Source organism: Excalfactoria chinensis, chromosome 21, assembly GCF_039878825.1.
Source record: "Excalfactoria chinensis isolate bCotChi1 chromosome 21, bCotChi1.hap2, whole genome shotgun sequence".
Taxonomy (NCBI): domain Eukaryota; kingdom Metazoa; phylum Chordata; class Aves; order Galliformes; family Phasianidae; genus Excalfactoria; species Excalfactoria chinensis.
In genome coordinates this window covers 4,300,812-4,312,490 of record NC_092845.1, presented here as the reverse complement: position 1 = coordinate 4,312,490, position 11,679 = coordinate 4,300,812, and the positions used below count along the sequence as shown (strand labels likewise).

At 52.7% G+C, this 11,679-nt stretch overlaps 1 protein-coding gene across 3 annotated transcripts in view; it reads left to right on the top strand.

Moving 5' to 3' along the window:
- The first annotated feature begins 3,181 nt into the window (after window positions 1-3,181).
- The window catches only part of LOC140261379 (protein CEPU-1), a 219,655-nt gene continuing 211,157 nt past the window's right edge, over window positions 3,182-11,679 (top strand). The window contains exon 1 of one of the 3 annotated variants that reach the window (XM_072354731.1): window positions 3,182-3,659. In XM_072354731.1, the coding sequence (XP_072210832.1) occupies window positions 3,584-3,659 (76 nt within the window). In that variant the 5' untranslated portion in view covers window positions 3,182-3,583. The remainder of the gene's footprint in view (window positions 3,660-11,679) is intronic. The other 2 variants (XM_072354730.1, XM_072354737.1) reach the window with 2 other exon arrangements.

The window sequence follows — 11,679 nt, the reverse complement described above, 5'->3', positions numbered from 1 at the left end:
GCTCCTCCTTGTGGGGCTGCCCTACCTGCACTTCCCCCTTTTGGGGGATGCATTCGGCCCATTCCAGCTCTTCAGGTGTTGGGACACAGAGGGGACTGTGGGCTCCTCTGTTTCCCTCCATGCCCAACAGATCAATGAGTCTGTGCTCCCTCTCCAAGGCCTGGAGAGGGCAAAATGGGGGTGAAATACCAAGTTACGTAGAGGTGTGCATGGTTGGGTCACCCTCAAGAACGGGTACATCCACACAGGGTAGCAAAGCCCCTCTGTCTCCTCGAGCCATCTGTTTGCAGAGCTTTGGCCCATGCAGCAGTGCCTCTTCCCTGGGTGGACTTATTGCCTGCTTGTAATCCGTGGGTAAACAGCCCTGTGAGCTGTGATAAGGGACCGTGTGGGAAAACCATGGCTGTAAATGGTGGGAATAAGGAATCCGGTTTGTCTGGGGGAAGGAGCAAATGAAAAGGTGAGCAGATTTTTGCTGACTTGCTGGGTCCAAACCCATTGGTTTCACTTGTGTTGCGTCTTAGAACTGGGAGAGCTTTGTTCTCTGGGTCATGCAGATGAGTGGTTCTCATGCATCAGGTGTGTGCATCCCTGTGATGCTTAGGGACTGACAGCGGGGCTGGGCAGGTTGTTGGGTTTGCAAGCAGCCATCCCATGTCTGAATGTGCACCTCGACGAAGCCCTTTCTCCATCCATCTGCCCTTTCTATCTGCTTCTTCTACCATGAAGATCACGTTGTCCCTCAGCATGTAGTTCAAATTTAAAGGGAAAACAATGTGCCCTGAACGAGCAGCCCTGGCTGGAGGCTGTTCTGGGCACTGGGGCGGGGTGGTGGCCCACTGCCCTGTTAGCACATGGCATTACTGTGTTTAATGTACTCAGCGCTAATCTTTCTCCAAACAGAAGCGATCTTGCTGAGTTCAGCACTGAAGGAGCAATAACCAACGGAGGAGATGAGATTAAGAGAACTCACAAGAATCAAATGTGCTGGAAAGGGCTGGGGAAGCGCCAGGGGCACTGCAGGAAATGACCTCCCAGGGAATTAGGACAAATAAAACCATGCCTTCTCTCTTCTCCAATGCGCCCTATGGCAGTGCCTTCACCCTCCCCTCCCTGCTATGACCACAGATGATGCTGTCAGGGGGCAGTGGAGGAGGTTGGGCCCATAGGGTTTGGTTTGCAGCAGTGTGGAGGTGTGCACCCTGCGATGGGGGGCTGCTGGGGGCTCTCCCCATTGCTGTGCTGTCAGCGGCAGGATGTCCTTCATGCAACCTGGGCATCTCCATGCACCTCACCAGCGCTGGCTGCTTTCGATCCCGACCCAGCGCCGCATGGGCTGCAGGCATGGCTTGGCAGTGATGTATTTACTACAATTACCATCTCTCTTCCCAGAGGAGGAAAAAATAGATGAATAATATGTTTTGAAGGTGTCATGGAGTGAAAGCAAGAGAGGAGCTTGAGCCTGAACTTATGAATAACTTATAGGCTTCCTCCCTCCGCGCAGTCACTCCATTTGGGCTTATCTTTCCTGCCCGTAGGAGGTGTAATTAAAGGAGCAAAGCTGGGCACAGCGCTCGTCTGTCTGGCTCCGTGTGTGCAAGGTGCCACAGAGCCTTAGTGGGGCTATGGGGGGGGGGGGGAGGCTGTGTGACTTTCCACCACCCTTCAGCAGGGAAAATAGCGTTGCGTGCATTACTTGTCATCTCCGATGGTGTGGGAGCATCCCCTTAAGGCACCCTGATGTCACCTTGGGCAGTGGGGGAAGCTGTGGCAATGGGGAGAGCTTCAGCTCTGTCACCAGTGGGAATTCCCTTCCTGACCTCAAGCGCTGACTTGGCCTTTCCCAGCTTTGCTTTCTTTCCCTCCATAAAACGAGCAATTTGCTCTTGTCTCAACACTTCTCTTTCTCTGTTTTGACTCCAGCAGCTCAAGGGAGGGGATTGTATTTGAGCGGGTGCGCATAATGGAGCTGGGATCTTATCAGCAGCTTGTGAGTGCTATTGTAATGCATAGCGTAATTATAGGTGTGTATGTGGAGGGATGGTGGGAAAAAAGAAGAGAGAAATAGAACGAAATGGGGCATTTCCTTCTGGGAAAAGAAAATGTGAGTGAAATAAAGCCACGGCTGGGACTGGGTCAGCTCATGGCACAAGGCTCCTTAAGGCAGTGCATGGGGTAAATAGACGTGCCCTGAACGAGTGCTGTATGGATTAGTAATGCATGGAGCACATCTGTAAGGAGCACCGCAGCACAGGGGCTGCTTGTGAGCTGCTTGTGAGCTGCTTGTGAGCTGCTTGTGGGCTGCTTGTGAGCTGCTTGTGAGCTGCTCTGCTCGGGCAGATGAGTGGGAAGTTTGGGTTTTGGAGGAGGTGGTTCTCCAGGTGCTGTAATAGCTGGGGTTGTGTTGGGATGGGGTTGTGTGGGGTGCTGGCCCTTGGTGTGACTGTTGGCCAGCTGTTGTCAGATGTGCCCCATAGGAGCCCCCTGGGCTGCAGCGATGCAGGAGGAGCACAGCTGGATGTGCAGAAGTTCCTGGCCAGACCTGAATTGCAAAGCAAGCAGCTCAGACTTGGGAATGCTCTGAGGAGTCAATGTAAAAAGCCAAGATATATGTGTATATATATATATTTATTTGTCATTTTTTCTGCCTGTAACGTTGGTTGATGTTGCTGTGAGTCACCTCAAACAACAGAATGCACCACTAATGAAACGCTGAACGTTTAGCACAGCGTTATACGTTTGGCTGGTGGGAAGGAGGGGATCTCCAGGTTTGCTGCTTCCACTTTTCTCAGTGTGGGACAAACGCTGGGTAGGATCAATGCATGGTGTTGGTCTCCGGGCCCACGCTGGTGCTGTGGGCAGATAAGATGGTTTTGGTTCTTTTAGGGTCAGAGGAAGGGAATGGGCTCCAGATAGAGCATCACAGCAGCGTTAAGGCACCATCACCTGCAGAGGCACCTAGCAAGGAGTTTGTTATGGCACAGGACCTACACGAGGGGGGGGTCGTACAGTGCCGTCCCTGAGGTCGGAACCGAGCCGGGACCTGCCGGGGGGAAGGGGGGGCAGCGCGGAGCGGCCCCGCGGCGGCGCTGCCGTTGCGGTGTGAGCGGAGCGGGGCGGCTCCGGAGGCTGCGCGGAGCCAATGAGCGGCGCGGGGCGGATGCGGTGCGCGGCCGGCGGCGTGCGGAGCCCGGGCGGCGTGTGCGGGCCGGAGCGGCGGGCACGCAGCGCCTGTCCGTCGCACCTTGCCGCCCCTTCCGACCCCCCCTTCCCCCCTTCCCCCCCTTTTTTTTTTTTTTATTTTTCAGTTATTTCCCCCCATCCTGCGGTGATTTTTTTTCCTTTTTTTTTTTTTTTTTTTTCTCCTTTTTTTTTTTTTTTTTTCCCTATCCCCTATTATTTATTTTTTCCTTGTGGGGATTTCTTTTTTTTTTTTCCTATTTTTTTTTTTCCTATATATATATATTTTCTTGTACCTCTCCTATTTTTCCGCGCTTCGCTCCGGGAAACGCTGGATTTTAAACGTCTCCCTGGCGGCAGGCAGTGAGCGGGGGAAGGAGGGGGGAAGCACGCAGCTCCGAATATGGCCCAGGCGAAAATGCAGCACCCCGTCTCATGGGTGATCTTCGCCGGGATGGCCGCACTCCTCCTCTTCCAAGGTAGGGGGGGCGGCGGTGCGTGATCCCATACCGACATCGTGGGGGCGAGGACCCCCAGCAGGGGGTGCGTGTGGGGGGGAAGAGACATCTGGGAGGGGGTCCCCCTGTCCTTTGAGTTGTGGGGGATGCAGCACGGTGACATCTCCCTCTGTGTGCTAACCCCCCCTGCTCCCCCACTTTGTGCTATGGAAGAACTTCTTGGTTTTTGGGGAGAGGGGATGCTGGGCGGTGCCGTGCAGCTCTGCCATCTCCAGCAGCACAACTTGGCTCCTGCAGGAGCCGTGCATCCAACAGGCAGTGGGCACGGGGACGTTCGTGGCCCTTCTGTGCTGCTTTTCTGTCTCCCCTGCCAGCCCCCCCCCCCCCCCCCTTCCCTCGGCTTTGCTTTGCTGGATCTGCCTGCAAGGTCGTCCCAAAAACTCGGTGCAACCCGAGGGCTGAGGAGTTGGGGAATTTGTGGTCTGGTGACGAGCTGTTTGCTCACACCCTGCGGCCGCTGGGGGGGATTTGCAAGAAATATGTAATGTGTGTGTGTATATAAATATACACTTAATATATAATATAGCAAAGCAGGGGGGGGGAGGTGGAGGCTGGAGCCGGCCCCAGCTGGCCAACAGCACCAGGCTGTCAGTCTGCGTTAGTCTCCTCGCAGCCATCTGGAGGGGCTGTAGGAGCAGGGTTCCCTGCAGGGGGTCACATCCTGCACCGGCTGCCCTCACAGCTCAGGCTGCAGAAAAGGGGGATGCAGCCAGTTGGTCACCCCAAGCCCCATTGAGGTTGTATGATCCCGAGGGCTCCGGTTGCCTTGGGGGGGGGGGCTTAGGGGTGAAGGCAGCCCTGGAGATGAGGATGTGTTTGCACAGGGGATGGCATTGCAGTGGGAAAGCTGCAGCTGTCCTGCTGGGCAGGGGGCAGCGTTTGGGTGCCGTGTGCCCTGAGCATCCCTGCTTGGTTCACCCTCTATGCAGCAGGACGCTGTGTGGGGCTGGGGGCTGTGCCCCAGCAAAGCAAGGGGAGACGGGCAGCACTCAAACTTCTCTCTGCTGAGCCCGCTGTTGCAGGGAGAGCTACTGGGATGGAGCTGTGCGGGCTGCTTAGCATGCACAGCACACAGCGAGCCATCGCTCCTCTTCGCCTTCCTCCCATCGCCCTCCTCAGGCTCCCGCTGCCTGTGATGCTGCTGGGAATGCTGGCACTCTGCATCCTGCTCCCCCTAGGGCTGCCACCTCCATGGGGAGCCCAGGCTGGGCGGTGGGCATCTCCATCCTTCTCCTCGCTTCCCTGATGCAGAATCTGTGCCTCTTTTAGTGCTGGCTTCTGTCTCCTTGCAGCTCTATTCCCTGCTCATCTCTCATGCTTCTCTTCATTCTCCCATCAAAGCTTGCAGATCAAAAAGTTGAGTTTTTTTGGTTTTTTTTTCCCCTTTCTCTCGGTTTTTATTCCTCTCTGCAGCAGAGCAGTGGGGGGGGGGGGGTGGGCTGCCTCCCCCTAACTGAAATCCTTTGCACCAGCCCCCCCCTTGCACTCAGCCCTGCGTGCAGTGTGGGTCCCATAAGGCCCTGAGTCACTGCTGGGTGGGAGCAGCTGGAGCTGCAGCACAGTGTGGGTTGGGGAGGTGGGGGGACAGAGCCATGGGGTGGGGGGGAAAGGGCAGCCAAAAGTTTGGGCAGCTTTTGGATGCTGGGGGGAGTGCTGGGTCAGCAGTGCTGTATGGAAGAGGATCCCCATGGGAGGCTGCGTTGCATAATTGGGTTTGAAAGAGTCACGGCAAGGAAATGAACTTAGCAGCAGAAGTCATTTTTGGTTTTTAGCAAGAACTTTCCAAGTGTGTTTTGAGCAATTTGGGCATCCATTCAGCCCCAGAGGGAACGTGTGCATTTCCAAGTGTGTGTGCATTGGCAGATACGCAGCAGCCCCCCCTGCTGCTGTCGTGATCTTTCTATTCACAGTATGTCTTTGAATTGGAACTTTCCTACCTGATGGTGGAACTGGTTTGTGGCTGAAAGCACGAAAATTGTTGTCATGCAGGAGAGGGGGGAAAAAAAAAACCAACCCAACCAACCAACAACTGTTTTGCACATCGCTACTCCAAACAGCTCGAGAGATCCGTGCTGCCCTCTGCGGCAGTTTGTCAATACTCCGGGTCATTTACCTATTTGCAGCCAAACAAACAATAAGGAGAGTGGCTGGTGAGTGCGCTTGAGAGTGGAGAGGAGCGTGAAGTGGGGTAATTCAGGAGTGCTCGGGCGCCTGTATTTATGCAATCATCTATAGGTTTGCAGCTTTGTGTTGTTGGTTTTCTTTCCCTTTCCCTTGGTGCTGGGCATGTAGGGAGCCAAGGGCTCCAGCCCCACTGCTGGGGGATGAGTGCTGCTTGCAATGCTTGCAGTGCTTGCAGTGCTTGCAGTGCTTGCAGTGCTTGCAATGCAGCGACCCACAGCTCTTGTGCATGATGTGAAATAGTGGCAGTAGGGATGGTGGAGCATGCTTGGAGGCCACGTTCTCTGTTGCCAAAGCAGAGGGATGCTCTTGGCTGTGCCCTTATTGCCACCCAGCTGTGCTTCCCAAGGGTAGGTGCAAAAATCAGTTAGGGGGTAGGAGGAACTCCTCACTCAGCCATGCACGAAGGGATTAACCAGGCTAAAAGGTCAGCAAAGATTTAGCCAGGCCTTTAGCATCGGTAAGCCAAGAATTATGGGAATTTGATTTACAAATTAGCATAAAGACCTTATTCTAAGAAGTTCACGCGCTGCAATAGGTATGTAAAATAATAGCATGTGTCAACATCATAACGCCGAGCAATCCTCGCTCAGAAGAATTATCTGCCCCCTCAATTGCTCGGATTGCAGGTGGTTCCTGTAGGGGAACGTGGCTGAGGCAGCACAGAGACATTGAGAAGGGCAGGGTTGGGGAATGTGACGTGGAATGGAGGGAAACCCGGCAGCTCCCGCACGGAGGTAATTGCACTAATGAATGTGCATCAGAAAAATTACGTGTATCGACATCTCCTGGTGAACACCCGGATTTATTGCGCCCGGGGGAAATGCTGGATGTGGCTTCCTTGGTGGTTTAATGGTTACCACGCGGGTCAATAAAATGTGATATTCACCCCAACGGCAGAAAATAGCTATTTAATAGGTAATAACAGTAATAATCAATACCGACATGATTAGATAACCTAGTTAGGTGTAGTACATAAAAGAGGGGGGGGTGCGGTGTGGGTACTTGATGGCCTGATTTGGAGCACTGCTGAGCATCTGTCACTCTGGTTGATTCTAAGTGGAGCTGCAAGCAGGGATCCGACACCTCTGGAAACCAGGCTGCTGCTGGGCATTAATTGGCACATTTTTAAGACTCAGCAGAGTGAACGGGAACCCTAGCAGACCTTTGTCATGGGAAGGCTGCACTGTGCGTGAATGGGGCGGAACAGAAGGCGTTGGGTTGGCACGTGCAGGGGGCTGAGCTGGGCTGTGTGAGCGCTGCATGCAGTGCTGCAGGTGGGGTTGTGCAGGTGTCCCTTGCTGCTTCCATGCACGGGTGCAGCTCTGGGGGTGCTGTGCACGAGGCTCCTCCTCTCAGGTACAGATGAGTTTGTGATGTATCAGAGGGACCGTTCCAGGCAGCTCCCAGCAGCCTTCCTGCCAATGGTTGGGTGCTCTGGGGGCTGCCACCAGTTTTGGGGTGTCCTGATGCTCAGTGAAAACCACTTTTTATGCTCATCTCATTTGGACCAGCATAGTAACCCTGGCTGATGGTAATTCCATCTGCCTGTTGTGCTCGCCCTGTTGTGCATGAGATGAGCGCATTTGATATTCCAAGTGTCTGCTTCGTTTATTTCTCTTGCTGTTTTTGCTTAAAAATATCCATATTTGTGATTTCCTTCCCCCCAATTTATTTTTTCTCCATGAGAAGAAGAATTGATCACTTGACAGATCTGGGTCAAGGCTGCAAGCAGGGCTGGCTGTGATAAGCCAGGGTGGAGGTGCAGCCAATGTGCCATGGAGGAGATGTCCTTATGGCCACGGTGTCAGAAGAAAAACCTTTTGGCTTTTCTTCCCAAACTTCTGAAGGGGCGGGTGAGGATACGTTTTCTTTGCCTGTTTCCAGGCCCAATGGGTGTCTTTACTAGAGCAGAGCCCCGAGGAGGGTGACAGTGATTGGTTTGGGGTTGTTGGTTGTGCCCCTTTGATGCATGGTGTCAAATCCGCTTTTGCGCGGTGGAACCAAGCCACGATCCCTCTCAGATGTTGATGGCGAAGGCTCGCAGCTGCCTTGGAGCTGTGAGTTGGGCTGGAGTTCTTGGTTTCGACTAGAGGCCAAGAGGAGCAAGATGCCAACTTTTGGGATTCAGAAAGCCAAGCGGTGCCGATGTCTCCATCTTCAGCCGGCATCCTGCACATCTGAGTGTGCATCTTCTCCTTCCTTCAAGTAGCAAAGAGTGTGAAGTATGAGCTCTCCATCACAGCATCCCTGGGGCACCCTCATCCCAGGTGCAGAACCCCTTTTGCGTGGTGCTTGCTGTGCTACTAGCACATTCAGGGCTGCATCCACTTCCCTCTGCCTTCTCCATGCACGCACCTCGCTCCTGGTTAATAATAAATCAGAGGTGCTGCCTTCAGTGTGCTCTTATCTCTTGCCAAGAAGGATAGCATGGATTTTTGATGCGCTTACAGTTAATATGTCCGATGCTGAAAGCTGTTGTAAATTAATTGACCCTTTGACCCGCCTTGTCCCGCTGGCTGTTCCCACTAAAGGCAGAGCTCCGTTCTTTGCAACCTCCCCCCTCTGCTTTTTCCTTCCTCCACCTGCATGCTTCGCTTGCTGAGCAGGGCTGGCTGGTGGGGAGTGTGGCTGAGTATTTACCTTAAAACATCTGGGGAGGTGCTGATGGAGCTGGTGGTGCTTCATCCCTGCAGACACCCAGGGTCGGGCTGGACGGGGCTCTGAGCACCAGACGGAGCTATGAGTGTCCCTGTTCGTTGCAGGGAATGGGACCGGATGGCCTTTAAGGTCCCTTCCAACTCAAACCATTCAGTGGGAGGTTGGTTCTGCCTGAATCCTGCAGTGATTTGGGCTCGTTGCGTGCTGCATCCTCACCTTGCCATAGGGACAGCGCCTCTTACCTCTCTTCTCACTGCTCTATCTAGCTTGTATTCCCTTTACAAATGGGGTCTTTACCCCACAGTGCAGTTGAGCACCATTGAGCATGAAGAGAGCTCCTTCCCAAGCTAAGCCAAGCCCTCAGGTATGCCCTGCTGTGACTCACAGTGCAGAGCAGCAGCCGCCAAGGAGTGGGAAACCCCACAGGAAATTGTGTAATGTTGGAAACAGGGGAAGTTTTCTTCATTCAAAGGCACGGATGGAAAAACGTGGGGGAAATAGGGATTGATTTCAAGTATCTTTTTTTTTTTGCTCCAGATCCGAGCTTGCTTATGTGCAAAGTTGTGAAGTTATTTCAAACAAAATAGCAATCCGAGGGCGGCGTTCCAGCAGTAGAGCAGAGCCTGCAGTCTCGCGCCTCGTTCCGTTTCTTTATTGTTAGTATTATTATTGCTTCTTCAAAACAGACCCTCTGCTCATGTTTTGCTTCTGTCAGAAGCGGGCGTTCTTGATTTAAAGACCTGGTTTGAAAGCCAAATCCAACCCGCCTCATTGGAAGCACGACAAGCACTTGAAGTGCGAAGCAAGGTTCATTAATACTGCAGCATTATCTGGCCCTTTGAGCGTGGCTGTATGGATTGTTTTCCCCCCTCTTTGGGAGGCTGTCTGGTGGATAACGCTGAGTTGCTGGGTTTGTTTGGTTGCTTTCAGGCTTTATTCCTATTCTGCAGGACAGATGGTATGAAGAGATGAGAGGGTTCCTACATGAGGCTTTTTGCTCGGTCGGTCCCCGAAGCCGACACCGGGGTTTTGATGGCAGTCCAAGGAGCGACAGGGCTGGTTTTGGCTTTGGCATGAGTGACATCTCTCTTAATGAGGCTCTTTTTGGAACAGTGCTGCGGGCAGCGGGAGCCGCTGGTCAGCCAAGCTGTCACTGAATGCAACATGGAATAAAATGCTATTATTTATTGTTTATGCTTTCTGCTGCTTTGCTACCCGTCAACACTTCCCGTTGTAGGTTCTCAGCTTCAAAACCTGACATCACATTAGCAGCCGGCTCCAAAGCCCCCAAATAATGCATAAACTATGATTATTCCTTCTGATCCACTTGTGTTTATGTAAATGGCTGGAAAAGCGGTTTTTGGCTTATTTCAGAAGCTTAAGGGATTCATAGCAAGCCTATTATTGAAAAATCAGAAAGTGAAAAGCAACTTCTGAGATGAGGAATTAGCAGCTCAATGGCTGCATGCGTTGTGCTGCCTGTACGGCTCCAGCAATGGCACAGCTGGGAATTCCTCCTGGGATTCACAGCCACCCACACAGCAACAGGTTGTGAGGGGAGCTGGGATGCTCTGTGGGTTGTACAGGCTGGGCTGGGGGATGCACACAAGGGATGCCCATGCGAGGTGCTGGTGGTGCTGGGGAGCACCTGTGTGCCCCATGTGGGTCTCCCCTCCATGCATGACCCTCATCCCTTTGCCCCAGTGAGGATGCAGATATTGGGCGCATCCTCCTCTGGGCTCCTCTGGCTGCCCTGCTGTCTCATCCCTTTTCTCCTGCTGCTTTTCTTTCCTTGCTTCGGTCCCTTTCCCCCTTCCTTATGTTAATTTCCCACCTGAGCACCAAGTACTTTATAAATAGCAAATCTGAAATGAATTTCCTAGCAGCAATCATTATCTCCCTCGACAGCCATTAAACATTCACACAAGCAGAGCAAAATGACAAAGGGGATTGATTTTTACAGTATGTTGGGGGGGGTGGGTGGAAGAAAGGAAATATGTTGACAAGGCTCTTTTTTTTCCCCCCTCTTTTCTCCCCCCTCCCTCCCAGATCCTGGATCTCGAGGAATTTAATATCACCCAGCAGCTCCTTGCTTGGAGAGGGCAAAGTGGGGGGGATAAAGACATAGGAATGAACGTCTTGAAGCCCTCTCCCAGCCTTGCTGCACTCTGCCAGCTGGTAAACACAGAGCTGGAGGGGGGTGGGCTGTTGGGGGGGGGGGGCTCCGTCCCTGCAGAACAAATGTGTTGATGCTGAAGTCGGGAGCTGCTGCCGTATGAGGCACTGTAGCTGAAAATTTAACTTTGATTTCAATTTTCATATTTGTCAGCAATAATTAGATTCAAGAAATGTTTTTTGCCGCTGTTCTAAAATACTAATAAGTAGGAGCCTTTGTAGTAGGGCTAATGGAGTCTTTTTTTTCCTAGTGGGCTAGAAAAATTCCATTAAAGGGGAAAGTCATACTATATTACCGTGCTTCAACATGCATTGGCTTCGCCACCACCGTAATATCTGTGCTGGGAGACAGCGGCTCTCACTTGTAGCAGTGGGAATGGGGCTGGCATTGCAGCTGGGGCTCTTTGGGGGCTCTTTTGGGGCGGTTGAGGGCTCTCAGAGCACTCATGGGATGGTATTGCATCGGTCCCCTGGCTGGTTCCTGCTGGTTTGCTTCGGCTCTTGTTCTCAGTGTTTCAAATCCGTGTGGGATTTTTGTAGGTGGTTTATGGGATTCCCCTTTGCTGTGCTTCTCCGGAGGGGAAATGAAATGCCTCTTCTGACTGCTGTGTGCCTGGATGTCTTTGCTGCCATGTGCCGCGTTTCATCCCCGAGCGATGCCCTAAAATAAAGAGAGATTAAATTTGCTGCCGATGTGCGCAGCAAATGGGGGAAGCTCTGAGTTGTGCCGTTCTCGAGTTACTTCAGCCTATTAAGCAAACAAAAGCACTTGTGGAGTGAGAAATGGAAAGGGCCGGTGCGGCCCGATTAATCCTGGCTGTACAATTCCATTAATAAGCCAGCTTTTAATAGGTGGCTCTTTCCAGGAGCTGCTGGGACGAAGAATTGATGCATTCGCTGTAATTGTGTTGCGACTAATAGGATATGAAGCAAATTGTATGGAGAACCTGTTCTTTCGCCACCG